This window comes from Taudactylus pleione, unplaced genomic scaffold (assembly GCF_031769625.1).
Source record: "Taudactylus pleione unplaced genomic scaffold, aTauple2 ptg000519l, whole genome shotgun sequence".
Taxonomy (NCBI): domain Eukaryota; kingdom Metazoa; phylum Chordata; class Amphibia; order Anura; family Myobatrachidae; genus Taudactylus; species Taudactylus pleione.
In genome coordinates, this window is record NW_028284921.1 from 3,240,713 (window position 1) to 3,257,339 (window position 16,627).

At 43.8% G+C, this 16,627-nt stretch overlaps 1 protein-coding gene across 2 annotated transcripts in view; it reads left to right on the forward strand.

Moving 5' to 3' along the window:
- The window catches only part of GRXCR1 (glutaredoxin and cysteine rich domain containing 1), an 88,924-nt gene extending 73,123 nt beyond the window's left edge, over positions 1–15,801 (forward strand). For both annotated transcript variants that reach the window (XM_088450547.1, XM_088450546.1), the window contains 2 exons: positions 11,150–11,215; positions 15,622–15,801. In XM_088450547.1, the coding sequence (XP_088306673.1) occupies positions 11,150–11,215; positions 15,622–15,801 (246 nt within the window). The remainder of the gene's footprint in view (positions 1–11,149; positions 11,216–15,621) is intronic.
- Positions 15,802–16,627: the final 826 nt, after the last annotated feature.

Below are 16,627 nucleotides of genomic sequence, written 5' to 3' on the forward strand. Positions count from 1 at the left end.
ATGTCTCTATTACTTATTCCACTTTTTCTGCACTTACCAGTATGATACAGTAAAATAATACATTAAGTGCAACATTTAGGAGACTTATTCAATAACCTGTAAATATATAGTGTATTAATAATATATACAGGTTGAGTCTCCCATATCCAAATATTCCGAAATACGGAATATTCCGAATTACGGAATAATTTTGGCATGACTGAGATAATAAAACCTTTGATTTTTGATGGTTCAATGTACACAAACTTTGTCTAAGGCACAAATTATTAAAAATATGGTATAAAATGACCTTCAGGCTGTGTGTATATGGTGTAAATGAAACATAAATTTATTTCATGTATGTACACAAACTGAAAATTGAAAATATTGTATAAAATGAGCTGCAGGCTATGTGTATAAGGTGCATATAACACATATATGCATTCTGTGTGTATATTGGGGTCCCATTCCCAAGATATTTCATTATGATATGCAATTATTCCAAAATACGGAATATTCCGTTATCCAAAATACCCCTGGTCCCAAGCATTTTGGATATGGGAGACTCAACCTGTAATTATTATAGAAATGTTATAATAAATCTGTTATATTATGCTTATGAAAAGAAGCCGTCATATTAGGGCATTTTACTAGTGTTATACATGTTGCCACCTGCGTACTAAGCAGGGACCCTATAGGTAATGTACTGTGGATTAAAGTTGTATTATTTCAGATACAGGGAATTTTCTTAATATAATTCATGCCTCCCAGCATTGCGTTTAGCCAACGAGGGTTAACCTCACCCTTACCACAATTAAGACCAGCTAAGGTATGGAAACCTGGTAAGTTTAGTTAGTCGGGTGGAAATGTGAGGGAGAGATTGAACCTTCAGTGGCTCTCTCTATGCTGGACAATCTGAACCAGTGGTCAAAGTGGGAATTTTGAAGTGGGGGTATGGAAAATGCAAGGCTGCACTTATCATGCACCGGAGAGGGGGCATGTCCACTTTAATAGGGTGCGTGTATTTTATGACATGCCCCTTTTTCATTAATATAGTGTATCACACCGTAGTACCGTAGTACCCCTTGTACACAGTATGCCACACAATAGTAGTGCCCCCTATACAATGCCCACAGTAGTAGTGTCCTTTATGCAATGCCCACGGTAGTTGTGCCCTTATACAATGCCCACAGTAGTAGTGCCCTTATACAATGTACACAGTAGTAGTGCCCCCTATGCAATGCCCATGGTAGTAGTGTCCCCTACAGGGCCGGTGCTAGACTTCTAGGCACCCTAGGCAGAACTTCTGCATGCACCCCCACCTGCTGCCCCGTTTTATATATATATATATATATAACACAAAACATATCTGCCACTCCACCTGTGCAAAGTAAGTTTCATCTGAGAGGCTAAATGAGTACGAAGAGGGAGGCGCAGGCAGAAGTATGTATATATACACACATATATATATATTTATATATATAGTATCAGGGGAGTAACTAGAACTTTTTGGACCCAAAAGCAACATTTTTAAGGCCCCCCCCCTAACTTAGGTCTTACACAATACCCACAGTAGTAGTTCCCCTAAAACACTAAATGCCCACTATAATGGTGCCCCTTATGCAATGCCCACTGTAGTAATAATGCCCCCTGTAGTAATGCCCCCTGTAGTAATGCCCCCTGGTAATAAAGCCCTTAAAAATAATGCTCCCTGGTAATAATGCCCCTAAAAATAATGCTCCCTGTAGTAGTGCCCCCAGTAGTAATGCCCCTTGAAGTGCTCCCAGTAGTAAGGGCCCCTGTACTGCCCTCAGTTGTAGTGCTCCCAATAGTGCCCCCAGTAATAAGGCCCTTGTAGTTCTCCAAATAGTGCCCCCACTAGTAAGGCCCCTGTAGTGCCACCAATAGTAAGGCCAATGGATCTTTGTGGGCGGTTCGGGTAGTGCTGCAGTAACCTACAGGTCACCCTGACCTGGGGGTATAGTATAGGTAAAAAGTAACCATAAGGTTTACTGACTGGGTAGGGGGGTTTGCTTCAACACCTGTGAGGTGTCAATGTCTCTTCCTGCATGCAGTAATTTAAAGATAGTACCTTAAGCTATTGTTGGAGAGCGGCATCGGTGCATTTCTTCGTCCTGGTGCTGGGAACCTTTGGGTTGACCGGGTTTTTGTGGCTCAAATGGCTGTCTTACATTCATAATAAATTAATTTAAAAAACAATTCATTGGGTGCAGACCCTGGCTGTAAAATTGATAATAAAGAATTCATTGGTACAGCCCCATGCTGTTAAATTGATAATAAATTAATTAAAAAACAATTCATTGGGTGCAGCCTCTGGCTGTTAAAATGATAATATATTAATTAAAAAACTATTCATTGGGTGCAGCCCCTGGCTGTAAAATTGATAATAAATTAATTAAAAAACTATTCATTGGGTGCAGCACCTGGCTGAATAATTAACAAAAAGAAATTCATTGGTACAGTCCCTGACTGTAAAATTGATAAATTAATTTAAAAATAAATCTTTGGTTCCTAAGCCAAACATAACATTAATTTAAAATGTCAGGCAGCAATTACCCAACCAGCACATAATGGAAAGGAAAAAGGTGCAAGATGGAATAGTCATTGGGCCCTCCCACCCACCGTTATGTTCATTATGAAACAGGACAGTTTAACAAACCAATCATTTCAGCGACAAGGACTGCCAATTGTGGCTGAAATGATTGCTTTGTTTGGACCCCCATAAAACAAGCTGCCAATGTGCATTGGACATGGAAATGAAAATGATCCCATACACAAACTGGCTTTACATTACAAGTTTTCCTCATCCTCGTCATCCCCATCAGTGTGTACATCCTCTCCTTCGCACAATATTAATTAGTTCCCATTGGAATCCACCATAGGTGCCTCTGTAAATTTTTTATGTAATTGTTGGTAGAGGTCTTCCTCGTGGAATTTGTAATTCATTTTAATTAACATCATCTTTTCCACATTTTGAGGAAATAACCTCCTACGCCAATCCCTGCCAAGGTTGTAAGCTGCACTGAAAACTCTTTCGGAGTACACACTGGAGGGTGGGCAACTTAAGTAATGCAAAGCCAGTTTGTGAATGGGACTCCAAATTGCCTCTTTTTCCTGCCAGTACAGAAAGGGACTGTCTGACATGTTATCTCTGAAATAGTCCTCCACCATCCTGTGAATGGAGACCGCATCACACATAGTCACGGTAGAAGACATGTCACTAGTAGGCAGTTCTCTCAGGCCCGACCAGATGTCATTTGTTGGTGAATGATCTGCATGACTAGCAGGCATTCCGCAAGGAAAATTGAGTTTTTTCCTGGCAGCTGCAGATACTGAAGGTGGAGATGATGGCGTTTCACGTGTAGCTGCAGCTGACAATTTTTTTACCGACATCTCTTTGCATAGTTATAGATTTCAGTCTGTTGGAAAAAAACTCACAAGGTAGGACTTAAATTTAGGATCCAGAATGGTCGCCAAAATATATTTTCATATTTCAATAGATTGACGACTCTTGGATCCTGGTGAAGTGAATCAAGGGCTTGATCCACTAGTCCGACATACTTTGCGCAATCGCTCCGTTTCACCTCCTCCTTCAGTTTCTCCAGCTGTCTTTGCAAAAGTCTGATGAGGGGAATGACCTGACTCAAGTTGGCAGTGTCTGAACTAACTTCATGTGTGGCAAGTTGAAAGGGTTTGAGAACCTTGCACAACATGGAAATTATTCTCCAATGCGTTTGATTGAGGTGCATTCACCCTCCACGGCCTATGTCATAGGCCATTGTAAAGCCCTGGATGGCCTTTTGCTGTTCCTCCATCTGCTGAAGCATATAGAGGGTAGAATTCCACCAAGTTACTACCTCTTGCTTCAGCTGATGGCAGGGCAAATTTAACAGTACCTGTTAGTCATGCAATCTTCGACAATCATTTACCGAATGTCTAAAATGTCCGGATATTTTGCGGACCACCGAGATCATCTCCTGCATCTCCTGTTTCAGTTTTTAAAAAACATTGCACCACCAACTTAATTGTGTGAGCAAAACATGGGGCATGTTGGAATTCACCCACATGTAATGCTCTCACAATATTGGTGGCATTGTCCAAAATCACAAATCCCGAGGAGAGTCCAAGTGGGGTACACCATTTAGCAATGATTTCCCTGAGTTTTTCTAAGAGGTTCTCAGCGGTATGCCTCTTAGTGAAACCAGTTATACAAAGAGTAGCCTGCCTCTGTATCAGCTGTCTTTTGGTAGATGTTGCTGCTGCTGTTGCTGTTGTAGGCAATACACCTACCCAGTGGGCTGTCACAGTCATGTAATCCTTAGTTTGCCCTATCCCACTTGTCCACATATCAGTGGTCAAGTGGACAGTTGGTACAATGGCATTTCTGAGGACATTAATAAGGTTTTTTTTAATGTCCTTGTCCAGATTTGGAATTGCTGTTCTAGCAAAGTGGAATCTAGAATGGATCTGGTAGCGAGGACACAGGACCTTAATTAACTGTTGAAAACCCACTGCAGTAATGGTGGATACTGGATGCACATCTAATACCAGCATAGCTGTTATGGCGTCAGTAATCTGCTATGCAAATGGGTGATTGCTGTCTTACTTGTTTGCCCTTGCAAACGATTGTTTAACAGTTAATTGTTTTTTGGAGGATACGCTACAAGTAGTCTTCCTCCTGGTCACCTTCTGGGATGAAGGTCCACTTACAGTAACAGCAGCAGCAACAGGCGTAGTCATCAAGGATCCTTCTGAGGAATCACGCATAGGAGAGGAGTCAATCATACTTCGAATACCAACATTGGATGCAGCAAGACTACTCCCGATGATGAATGAGGATGTTGATGATGCAGGTGTTGGTGTTGGAGATCGAAGGCGCTTGGATCTCACAGAGAGGGAGCAGGTAGGTGACACTGCACTTGTTACATTTTGAGTTTTGGAACTTGGCTACATACACTTTGATATTTGATGAATGCGCTCCAAGTGACGCAACAAGAAGGAGGTTCCTAGGTGGTTTAGGTCCATCCCTCTACTCACTCTTGCTTGGCAATGGTCACATATGGCTTGAGAACTGTTGTCCTGTTCGGGGTGGAAATAATTCCACACGTGAGAAGTAGATTTTTTTGTCTTTTGTCCCAGCATGACAACAATGGGCTTTGGCTTTTCAAACCACGGGCAACAGTTGTTGCCTTACTTACACAAAGGATATCCTCAGCATCAACAGCCTCATCACCAACATCTTCATCATCAACATCCTCATCATCCTTAGCACCTTCAACTACCAAAATATCCTCCTCTTCCATGTGCAATTCCACAGAAGCATCCTCAATGTCTACGTCTGCAAGATGTTGACTGCCCTTCCCCACATTTATAGAGGGCACAAACATGTTGGAACTTGGAGGATCCTCCAGTACACTAGTATTTAGGTCTGGCTCACACATGGCAACCGTGGACACACTTGCACTTTCCTCAGGGATTTGTGATTTCGATTTCTCATGGCACACAGTTGGTTTTTCCAAAGGGCTATCAGAATCAGAACCAGCAGTCTTCCTAAAGAAAGGCCAAGGCCTTATCCTTTCCTTGCCACTTTGTGTAGTGAATGGCATATTGCCAATTTTTTGTTTATCTAGCGCTGGCCCTGGTCCCCTATACAATGCCCACAGTAGTAGTGCCCTTTATACATTGCCCACAGTAGTAGTGCCTTTTGTAGTAGTGCCTCCTATACATTGCCAACAATAGTAGTAGTGCCCACTATACATTGCCCCAAGTAGTAGTGCACCTTGTAATAGTGCCCCCTATACATTGCCCACAGTAGTAGTAGTAGTAGTGCCCTTTGTAGTAGTGCCCCTTGTAGTAGTGCCCACAATAGTAGTAGTAGTGCCCCTTGTAGTAGTGCCCACAGTAGTAGTGCCCCTTGTAGTAGTGCCCACAGTCATGCTTCTTGTAGAAGAATCCCTTACACATAAACACACATAGAAAGAAATACACAAAAACATACTTACCTAAAGCCCTGCTTCTGCGACCGCCGCCATCCACTCCTCACTCTGTGCACTGTGGGAGAGACGTCATGACATCTCTCCCAACACCCGCTGGGGGAGCCAGGTGGGGGAGCTCAGGAGTGAGCTCCGGCCTCCGGGCTCCAGCTGCAGGGAGGGAGCCGCCGGACACCCACTATTAACAAAATCTCAAAGTGGCGGCGCCTTATTCATATACTTCTTGTCGACGGGCGGGCCAGTGCTGGAAGTGCCGTATACACTTCGAGCACTTATCTGAACCATGACTGCTGCAAATACTCTGTGCATTTGAACTGCTGCCTCATGTAAGCTGATTTATTGTTCCTGAACTGAGTTTGCCTTATGTAAGAAGCCATTACACTGGCTATGCCTTTTCAACTCTGGAATAAAAAGCTTACCATTTTGCATCATCTCAGTCTCCTATTGGTTGTCTGAACTTACCAGCTACATTGTGGTGTCAGAGTGGGATTAAGTGGGTCCTGTGCCAGGGATCCTGAAGAGACCACCATTGAAGCTGTTTTGCAACAAATGTTGGATTTTAAACAGCAGCAAGCAGTGGTATCTGATCCAGTACTCCCCAAAATGCAGGCCCCAGATGATATGAAGGCCTTTCTTACCACTTTTGAATGGGTTGCTAACTGTCAAGCATGGCCCAAATATTCCTGGGCCATACGTATTGCCCCTCTGCTAACGGATGAGGTCCAAGCTGCATACGCCGCCTTCTCCATGGAAGATGCAAAAATATATGACCGAGTAAAGGCTGCCATAGCGTATCAGTTTGGCCTCTATCCAGAAGCGTACTGGTGGAAATGCAGGTCTCTATCCTATGATCCTGGCCTAAAAACTGTCCGACCTTGTGTTTAAATGGCTACAGCTGGACTACATAATTCAACCCGGCTGGTGGAGTTGGTCACTTTGGAACAGTTTGTAGCACTTCTTCCTGCCCAACCAAGTTGCTCACTGGGTTTGGCTGTATCGAGTTGAGAATTTTGATTCCAATGTCCAGCTAGTGGAAAATGCCTTGCTTGCACAGGATGGTTTGGAGAACCTTTCTTCTTTAATTATGCCGGAGTCTCCCCATCTGTTTCCACAGTGGGCATGGTCTCAGGATAAGGTGCCCCCATGTATGGATTCAGATAGGCACCAGTTCCCCTCACAGTTGATGGCTTTGTAGAAATTGAGGCCCACAGCTTCGCCATTCTCTTCACATAAAGAGGGTTTTTGGGCCAGAAGTCATTCTATGGGGAATGTGAATTGGCTGCCCATTTTCCAGAAGTTGGAGGTCTAGAGTGGAGGACTTCTCCAATAACTCCAGCTCAAGTGTGTTCCTCCTGTGGCCAAGGTAGGCATCAAGAATGGGCATGTCCACAGATGGATTGCTCTTTTTCTGGTATCTTTACAGACCTGCCCTCTTCCACCTAGAATGTATGTGTGCAAGTCGGTAATAGACTGGTCGAGGGCTTGGTGGACTCTGGCTCTGCTACTACACTGATGCAAAGGGATTTGTTGTCCCCAGAGTTGTTGCCTCACAAACTAGTCCGCATCTGTTGTGTGCATGGAGATGTTCAGGCCTTTCCTGTTGCCATGGTCCCTTTGATAATCAGGAAAAAGACTGCTGATTTGTTTATGTCTCAGGTAAAGGCTCCTAAATCTAAGAAACAAAGGAGAAGGGATCATAGAGATTGGCTTGCTTGTGATGTTTTGTTGGGAAAAATTGTCTCTTCCCATAATGCTACTGCTCACAATGTGCCTGTAAATGCTGATGTTCCTGTTCATGTCAATGTATCTGATAATTCTAATGCAAAGCCTTAACTAGACTTTTTGGTGCCCTGTGCCAGAAAGAGCATTGGCGCCCCGCCTTCCTCTCTAGCAGCCCGCCTAATCCTCGTAGCTCGGGGAATAATTCTGAGATTCAAATAAGTAGTATTAATGAAGAGGTCTTAACACTTCCCCTTGTGCCTCAACCTGATTTAAGAAAGGCCCAACGGAAAGATCGTGCTTTAAAAAGGGCCTTTGAATAGGATCTTTTATTGGATGGTGTCCTCTTGTCACATGTAACAAAAGTAAAATATCCCCATTTTGTGTTGCTTAAAGAGGTTTATATCGACTAGAAAAGCACAAACAAACGGGCGAGGTAATACGACAGTTGGTGGTCCCGGGCCCTTTCAGAAAGCAAGTTCTGGTTTTAGCCCATGCAGTTCCTTGGGGTGGTCATTTGGGATGGGATAGGACGGTGGAGAGAATAACCTCCCGGTTCTATTGGGCAGGTGTTTCTGCTGAGGTCTCACGGTTCTGTTCCGCTTGTTCAGAGTGTCAAAAGACAACAGTAAACTGACCGTCTCTTGCCCTGCTGATCCCTCTCCCAATTGTAGGGGTCCCCTTTAACAAAATAGGGGTTGATTTAGTGGGTATGATTAAACCACCGTCTAAAGGCTATAAGTTAATTTTAGTTGTGGTTGACTATGCCACCCGTTATCCGGAGGAATTCCCTTAAGGGTCGCTACAGCCAAACAGGTAGCAATTAAGTTATTAGAGCTGTTTTCCAGGGTTGGATTACCTAAATAAAATTCTTACCGACCAAGGAACAAACTTTATGTCTAAGTTAATGCAGGGGGTGTTGAAGTTGTTAAAAAATTATTCTGTTAGAACTTCTGTATATCATCCCCTAAATGGATGGCTTAGTCGAAAGATTCAACCATACACTAAAGTCTATGTTAAAGAAAGTTATAGAGACAGAAAAAAGGTGGAATGAGCTTCTACCCTATTTGTTGTTTGCAATCAGAGAAGTGCCCCAGGCTTCTACTGGCTTTGCCCCTTTTGAGCTTCTGTGTGGGAGGAAGCCACGGAGTGTTCTTGACCTTCTGCGGGAAGCATGGGAAGAACAAACAATAGAGGGCAAAAGCATTCTTCAATATGTGGTCCAATGCATTATCACATAGACCTACTAGGTCAATTGGCCCTGGAAAATTTGGTAAATGCACAGGAGGTACACAAACTTCTCTATAACCGTAATGCCGAACTATCGTTTTTTCACCTGGGGATAAAGGACCTGATTCAGATCCAGGCGCTAAGAAGCGTTCGCTCGTAGCTGGCCAATTCTGCGCATGAATATGCATCACTGTGCGCGAACCAGTGCGAAAGTTCGGGAAGCATTCGCTCGCTGCGCATAGACAGCCCAGCAGAGTGAGTGATGGGAGGAGCAGTTTGTGGGTGATGACAGGGGCAGGCTACTATAAACGGGGGAGTGGGGGTGCAAACGCAGGCATGCCTAAGTGTCTCAACGCTGTTTCAGAGCCATATATAATTAAAAGGAGGCATCATTGTACACATCACCTGGATGTTTTTTACACTCAAGTGATCGCAGTGCTTGAGGTAGGGTATAGTGCTGCATTCACTTCCGATGGTACCCAATGTATCGATGGTTGCATACACTTCCTGGAGATGACGTGCATTAGTGGGCATCTTAAGACAGGATGTTGGCGTCTGTATACAAAAAGTGATCACATGCCAAGACATAGTGGGCGTGCTTATGCCTTGCCGTGCGATCACCTGCCGTGCCGTCACTTAGTCGAATTTGCATTCGCTGGGTGCAAAAGAACGCATCTATAGAGCAGGTTTGAATGAGCTCCAAAATCCTTTTATTGTTACCTACTCAGGGAAATAAATCACTAGCAAAGTGGCAAGGGCCATTTGAAGTAATTAGAAAGGTTGGCAAAGTAAATTATGAAGTCTCTCAACCTGACTCCCGCAGAGGTAGGCAGATTTACCATTTTAACCTGTTGAAAGCATAGAAGGAGCCAGAGGTGTTTTTTGTAGACCCTGGTAATGGCCATAGTGACCTTGGTCAAAAGATTCCTCAGTCCGATGAGGTCTCTCCACCCCTTGAACCTTTGAATTCAGACAAGCTGAAGCCTCCCTTGGGGAACCTTGTTAATAAATTCTCAGATGTTTTTTTCTGAAAAACCAGGGAGGACCAAGTTAGTCTTAAATGACATTGCAACCCCACCTGTAGTAGTAGTTCGACAAAGACCCTATAGGTAGGCTTCCAAGGGAAAAACAAGTGCAGGTAATCAAGGAAATACAAGAAATGTTGAAGTTAGGGGTAACTGAGGAGTCATCTAGCGACTGGTGTAGCCCCATTGTTTTGGTCCCAAAACCAGATGGTTCTACAAGATTCTCCACAGACTTCTGCAAAATTAATGTAGTGTCCAAATTTGATACCTACCTAATGTCAAGGGTCGATGACCTGCTTGATTGGTTATGCTCGGCCAGATATATTTCTACCCTTGATCTCATGAAGGGATATTGGCAAATTGAGCTGACAAGGAAGCTAGGAAGAAAACTGCTTTTTCTTCTCCGTTGGTCCTCTTTCAGTGGAAAACAATGCCTTTTGGCTTGCACGGTACCCTGGCCTCTTTTCAGAGGGTAATGGATTGCTTGCTTCGTCCTCATCAGAATTATGCTGCAGCATACTTGGACGATATTGTCATGTATAGTCAGCATTGGAATGTCCATGTTAATAGGCTTAGGGCTGTTCTTCATTCTTTGAGAGAGGCAGGTTTAACTGCTAATTTGAAGAAATGTGTTCTAGGTAAAAACTAAACCAAGTACTTTAGGGTATGTGGTGGGCAGTGGGTGTCTGAAGCCCCTTGTGAGTAAGGTACAGGCACTAGCTGATGGCCCAGTTCCGACAACGAAGAGGTCCTTTTTGGGTCTAGCAGGCTATTACAGGAGGTTTTTGCCTCAATTTTCTACCTTAGCAGCTCCATTAACAGATCTTTTAAAAAATTCTGCTCCAAATAAACTTGAGTGGTCTAGGGACTGTCGGTCTGCGTTCACCAAAATTAAGCATCTTTTCCGTAAAGGCCCGGAATGTCAACATTGACATTCAGAGTGACTATATCGACATTGAGCTGTTTACATTCTTAATATCGACATAATGAACGCATGCTAACCATATGCTGCCCTTGATTAACTGCATGCACCATGCGATAATCCAAACACTTAGCAGAATGTGCCTTTTTTTGGGATGCATGTTGTACTTCACTGCCAGCTCAGCATGTGTCCCATACTGAGCATACTTTGCAATTAACATTAACATAGAGCTCATTAGTTGTGTTATTATTTTATAACAGGGTGCTGAGAAAATCCTCTCGATGAATGAATCAGGAGAACTTCAGGATCTGCTAATGAAGATCGAGGTGACTGAACCTTTCAAAAACATTTTATGTTTACGGTATTACAGTTATAGTAACAAACACATTTATGCAGCAACCTTCAAAAATATATTTAATAATTTTATTGTGTTTGAGCTTATGGAATATTCTGGTTTATGATCCTTATATTGTGTTATTTTATTTATAAACCTTCAAACGGAGCTTTGCCAAATGTCATCATACCAAAAGATCAAATAAATATAAGTGCTTTATTATGAAAATACAAATAAATGGCATCATTGCACATGGCACAGGGCCTGATTCAGATTTGAGAATAGAGTAAGATAAAGTAACTATGGTACTGAAAAACCATGTTGCAATACAAGGGATGTAAATACCTACAGTACATGTTTTTGCATGTGGGGTAAACACTGGCTGCTTTTGCATGTAGCCCACAAATGCTGACAGCTTTATTTTTACACTGCAATGTAGGGCCTTATTCAGCTTGGATCTCATGGCTGCGTTCGCACGCAGCCGGTCGATGTTTGTGCCCTGTGCATTCGCATGGATCTCTGCGCACGTGTGCGATTCGGCCGCTGCGATTGGCAAGCAATCGCAGTGAGCACACAGTCCAACAGCATAGTGATTGACATGAAGTGACCGTTTAGGAGTGGAGTTAGGGGGTGGTCGGTGGAATGCCTGTGCATTTGAGTGCCGTTACACGGGCATGTATAATTAAGCCCCTGCGATAGCATACGCTGGCATAGGTCTAGGTGACAGGAAGTTTAGCAGATTGTGAAGTAGGGTCAGGTCAACCACAACTGTGCGAATGGTTCCTATGTTACTCGATGTTACCTTTATTTTTTCGCTGACTTGCGAATTCATTAGCATTCATTAGCATATTTGTGCAGCTAGCGGGTGCGTTTGAATGCAGCCGTGCGATCTGTTCTGGATCCATACATGTCTACCCTCTCGGAAGTCGCGGGAGGCTCCCGAATTTTTCTGGTAATCCCCCACACCCCCGGAAGGGTAGGCACTTCTCCCTCATTCTGCCCACCTAGTGAAGTGGGCAGAATAAGGAGAATTTTCTTGCGGACCAGCGGGTCTGCGAGTAAGGGACGTGACCTATTGACGCAATTCTATGAGAATCACGTCATTTTGGCCCAGCCCCTTATTGAAATACTTGCCGTTCGCTGGGAATTGCAGGGAGGGGCGGGGCTTAATTGTGCGACCCTTCCAGCCCCTCCCCCAACACCTCCCACCTGCTTCTCCTTCCTGAACTTCTCCCAGGGAGGAAAACTCCAATGTCAGCAAGTATGGCTGAATGAGGCCCTTAGATCTTAGGGCCTGGATTCAGCATGCAGGCAGTTTTACAATTGCGATCCTTGCAGATATGGTAATGCAGCAGGAGGCTTTACATATCTGAGCTGCATTGTCCAACACAGCATTGCATAAACGCTGCCGCAGTTTAGAGGAAGAGGCCAGGAAATCTCCGTCAGCCGACAGAGATCCTGGCTTCTTCCTTCCCCCTTAACGGCGGCGAAATGCCTCCGTTTCGGGAAGTGGAGGACATTGCCACCCCGAATCACTGACAGTCTGCTGCCAGTCTGCGAGTGTGTTAGCAGGGACCCATTCCGCACACTCGCAGAATGGGTCACTGCTGAATCAGGCCCTCAGTTTGGACACACACCTCCCAAATCTAAATCTTTCTGCACACGGTAAATCTGCCCCACCTGCACTGCAGCGTGGTATTATCAAGGTGCACAGTTACTTGCTCTTTCTTACTCTATTCCTAAATCTGAATCAGGTTCACAGTTAAACACTCGCACATATACAAAAACACAAAGACAGAAGATGAGAGGTTTGGTACGCTCTGTTGCACTGGACTTGTGAGGGTATTTATATGCGAGTGATGTGATGGTGGCAGGCAGAAGTAGGTATAGAAAGGCTAATGTCTTCTTTCTGTAAAACAGAGGGTATTTATTAGGCTAGTGGTTCTCAGTCTCACCCTCATGCTTTCCCAACATGTCATGGATTGAGGACGTCTGTCTGCGGAAGCAGGTGGTATAATTACGGACCCAGCAAAATAGATGAACACTTCGGTGCATGATTAATGAAATCCATAAAACATGACCTATTTGTGGTACTTGAGGACTGGAGTTCAGAACCCCAGTATTAGGGCATTGAGGTTCCTTGTACAAGTGATTCATTTTTTATTCTTTTTTTTTTGTGTGAGGGAGACAGATGTACAATAGTGACAATAGAGGTGGAATGACAATATTAAATATGAAGCCCATTAACATCCTATTTGGTGTTAGCCGCAAGATGCACCTTTTATTATAATTAGGATTATATTTTTGTATAACCAACTAAAAAAAGATTTTGTGCAATGACAATTGTGTACCAGAAGAGAAGGCTTTGCCGTTACTCGGCTCCGCCATCACCTATCACCACTTACTACTGGGTGTTTGATATTGTTGCTGCAGCACCACCTTACTGGTTAATATGACTGGCTTGTCCTACTGTAACTGCTTGCTTAGGATCAGGACTGCAGGGTAGCAGACAGTAGCGGCTCCAGGCACGGGCAAGCCGGTCGGTCGCCCGGAGCGCTGCTGTTTCCGGAGGGCACAGGAAACGCCCACCACCCGCCCGGCGGTATAGGACATATTTAAGCACAGGGGGGAGGGAGTGGAGGAGGGAAGGGGCGGCAACACAGGACGGCGCTGGGCGCAGCGCTGCCTAGCGCTGGCCTTGGTAGCAGACAGAACATTAACTGAAGGTGCTAGGTTCTACACAGCTGAGGGAGCTGATTAGAATGTTACTGTAGCTTTTATCTTTAGGTCACAGGATTACAGCAGAAAATAAATGCTGTGATTGAGAGGCAGTAGACTGCACTTAGCGAACCAATCAAGACAAGATTTCACTAGACCAATAGACAAAGACTTTATGCTCATCTATTATCCATATATCCCTTGGATATCCATGAGGACAGACCTCACCTCTTGCAAACAGGAGTGATTTCAATCACAGTGATGTTATATATTTGAGCATAGACTAGAGTACAATACCATCATTCAGTGTAAGACATAACAGGGACATACAACATAATGTAGGGAGGACCCAGCTCGTGAGGGCTTATATCACAATTTGCCTATTTTTTTCCCCCGAAGGGGAGATGCCGCTGAATGGTGATGGGGGAAAGGTCGGGCACCTCTCGTTATCGATGGCATAGTGCCATAAATATTATATTATATTTGGCTCCGCTCTATCACCTTATAGACCTGCATATCGCCTTATTATACTCTTTGTCCTGTCCACTTCACTAGGAAGTGGGTAGGATGCGGGAGGCTTGCCTACTCTTATGGAGACCTGGGGGTCTCCCTAAATATTTGGGAGTCTCCCTGACATTCCAGGTGAGTAGGAATGTATGACATACATTCTAGAGGGAGGTGTAAGTAAGAGACATTAGAATAATAAGACAAAAATGAATGTGAAGTGTAAAGGATGAATAAAGAGCAAGTGAATATGGGCTCTAGGAAGAAAGGCAGGTAATCTTGAAAAGGTACTTTTTGAGGTATCGCTTAAAGCAGTGGTTCCAAAACTGTGTGCCTCGGCCACCCTGAGGTGCCTCGGGACACTTCCAGGGGGGCCTCAGGTTGGTGGTCCAGCACCAAATCAAATTATTTATGGTTAATGTATTGTAAGTATGTGGACAAACAGAAGTGCAAACCTAACCACCACCACATAACTGACCCTAAGGATGACAGGTAAGCACAATTTACTTCACTTTATTACTGTACTTAATTTTTTCCTGAATTTCTCAGTAACAAACTTAAATTTAGGGGTGCCGTGAAAACAATGCTGATACTATAGGGCACTGTGATTCAAAAAAGTTTGGGAACCACTGGCTTAAAGGATATAAGCTTTGGGAATGTTTGGCGGAGATAAGTAAATTGTTGCAGAGGTGAGGAGCAGCATGTGAGATCTTAGAGACTGGAATGAGAGTAAGTTATAAGCGGACATGCCTAAGCCATCGGGAGAAGTCTTGGAGACTGGAATGAGAAGGATTTATGACCAGGACCAGACATGGCCAAGCCATCTGAAGAAGCTTGGAGATGGGAATGAAAGGAAATTATAAGCAGACAGGCCTAGGCCATCTGGAGAGGTTTTGGAGAGGGGAATATGAGGGATTTATGAGCAGACATGCTTATGCAGAGATGCCCATATTACGGATTTCTGGCCACCAAATAGATTTGAAAAATTACAGGGGACATTGTTATGAGCTTCGTGATTTCCCCTCATTCCTTTTAATCAATACAATGTTTGCAGTTCATAGCTTTCATCATGTCACTTGAAGTATTAATAAATCGTAAATTAATATTTCTTTATGCTATATCTTCCGTAAATGTGACATATGTTCTAATAATGCTCTTCTTTGTGTTTCTGTACAGAGAGTTCAGCACCCCCATGCATGTGCCTCTTGTGGGGGGTTTGGCTTCCTTCCTTGTCTTGTGTGCCATGGAAGCAAGATGTCAGTGTTCCGGAACTGCTTCACAGACTCTTTTAAGGCCTTAAAGTGCACAGCATGCAATGAGAACGGGCTGCAGCGCTGTAAAAGCTGCACTGGTTAAGGCAGTCAAACGTTATTTGCTAAGCCTCATTTTGCAATGGATCATTTCTTACACATTTTTTAAGGTGATATTTACATCAATAAAATGAATTTGTAAATACTTGTTCCTCAGTGTTTTATAACTTGTATAAAGCGTCTGTTTCCCTATGAAATAGAAACAATCACATACTGTACCATTCCTGGGGCTACGGTGTTGAATCCAGGGTGTCCTCATATTGGGCCTGATACTGAGTCACATGTAATGTCAATGCTTACAGAATTGAGAGACTTCTAGCTACAGCGCATGCATCCCATGGCGTGTATGTGCGTAGGACGCGTGGGCACAGTTGTGATTGAGATGCACAGTATTTATTGGAAATGTGTTGGGAGTTCCTGGGTGGTGTCAGGGGATTGGCTATTTAGATAGTTCATCTTATTCATGTGTTATGTTGTGAACTCAAGTTTTGATGGAGAGACCGATGGTTACATCAGAGATGCCCTAAGCAGTACTACAGCATCTGAAGATGCTCAGTGGGTGTCCCTATCCTTGAACATTCAGAGAGGGGCTGATACTAGCATTAGCATAAAGTCACAGACTCACACTTTGCAGGCTGTTTCAAAAATGACAGTTAGGAGCTGATTGGTTGGTACTTTATCTCAATCCACTTTATCACTCTCCAAGGCTTAGTACATCTGGACCTATGCATGTTAGATTGCTGGGGAAGAATAGATGAGAGAGATTATGCCCATGGACAAGGGAGTTTACTGCAAATGTGGTCAATGTTGTGTGTTGGGTCATACAGATTTGGCAAAAGTTACTATAGCGTAATGGATTTGCTGGTAATCCC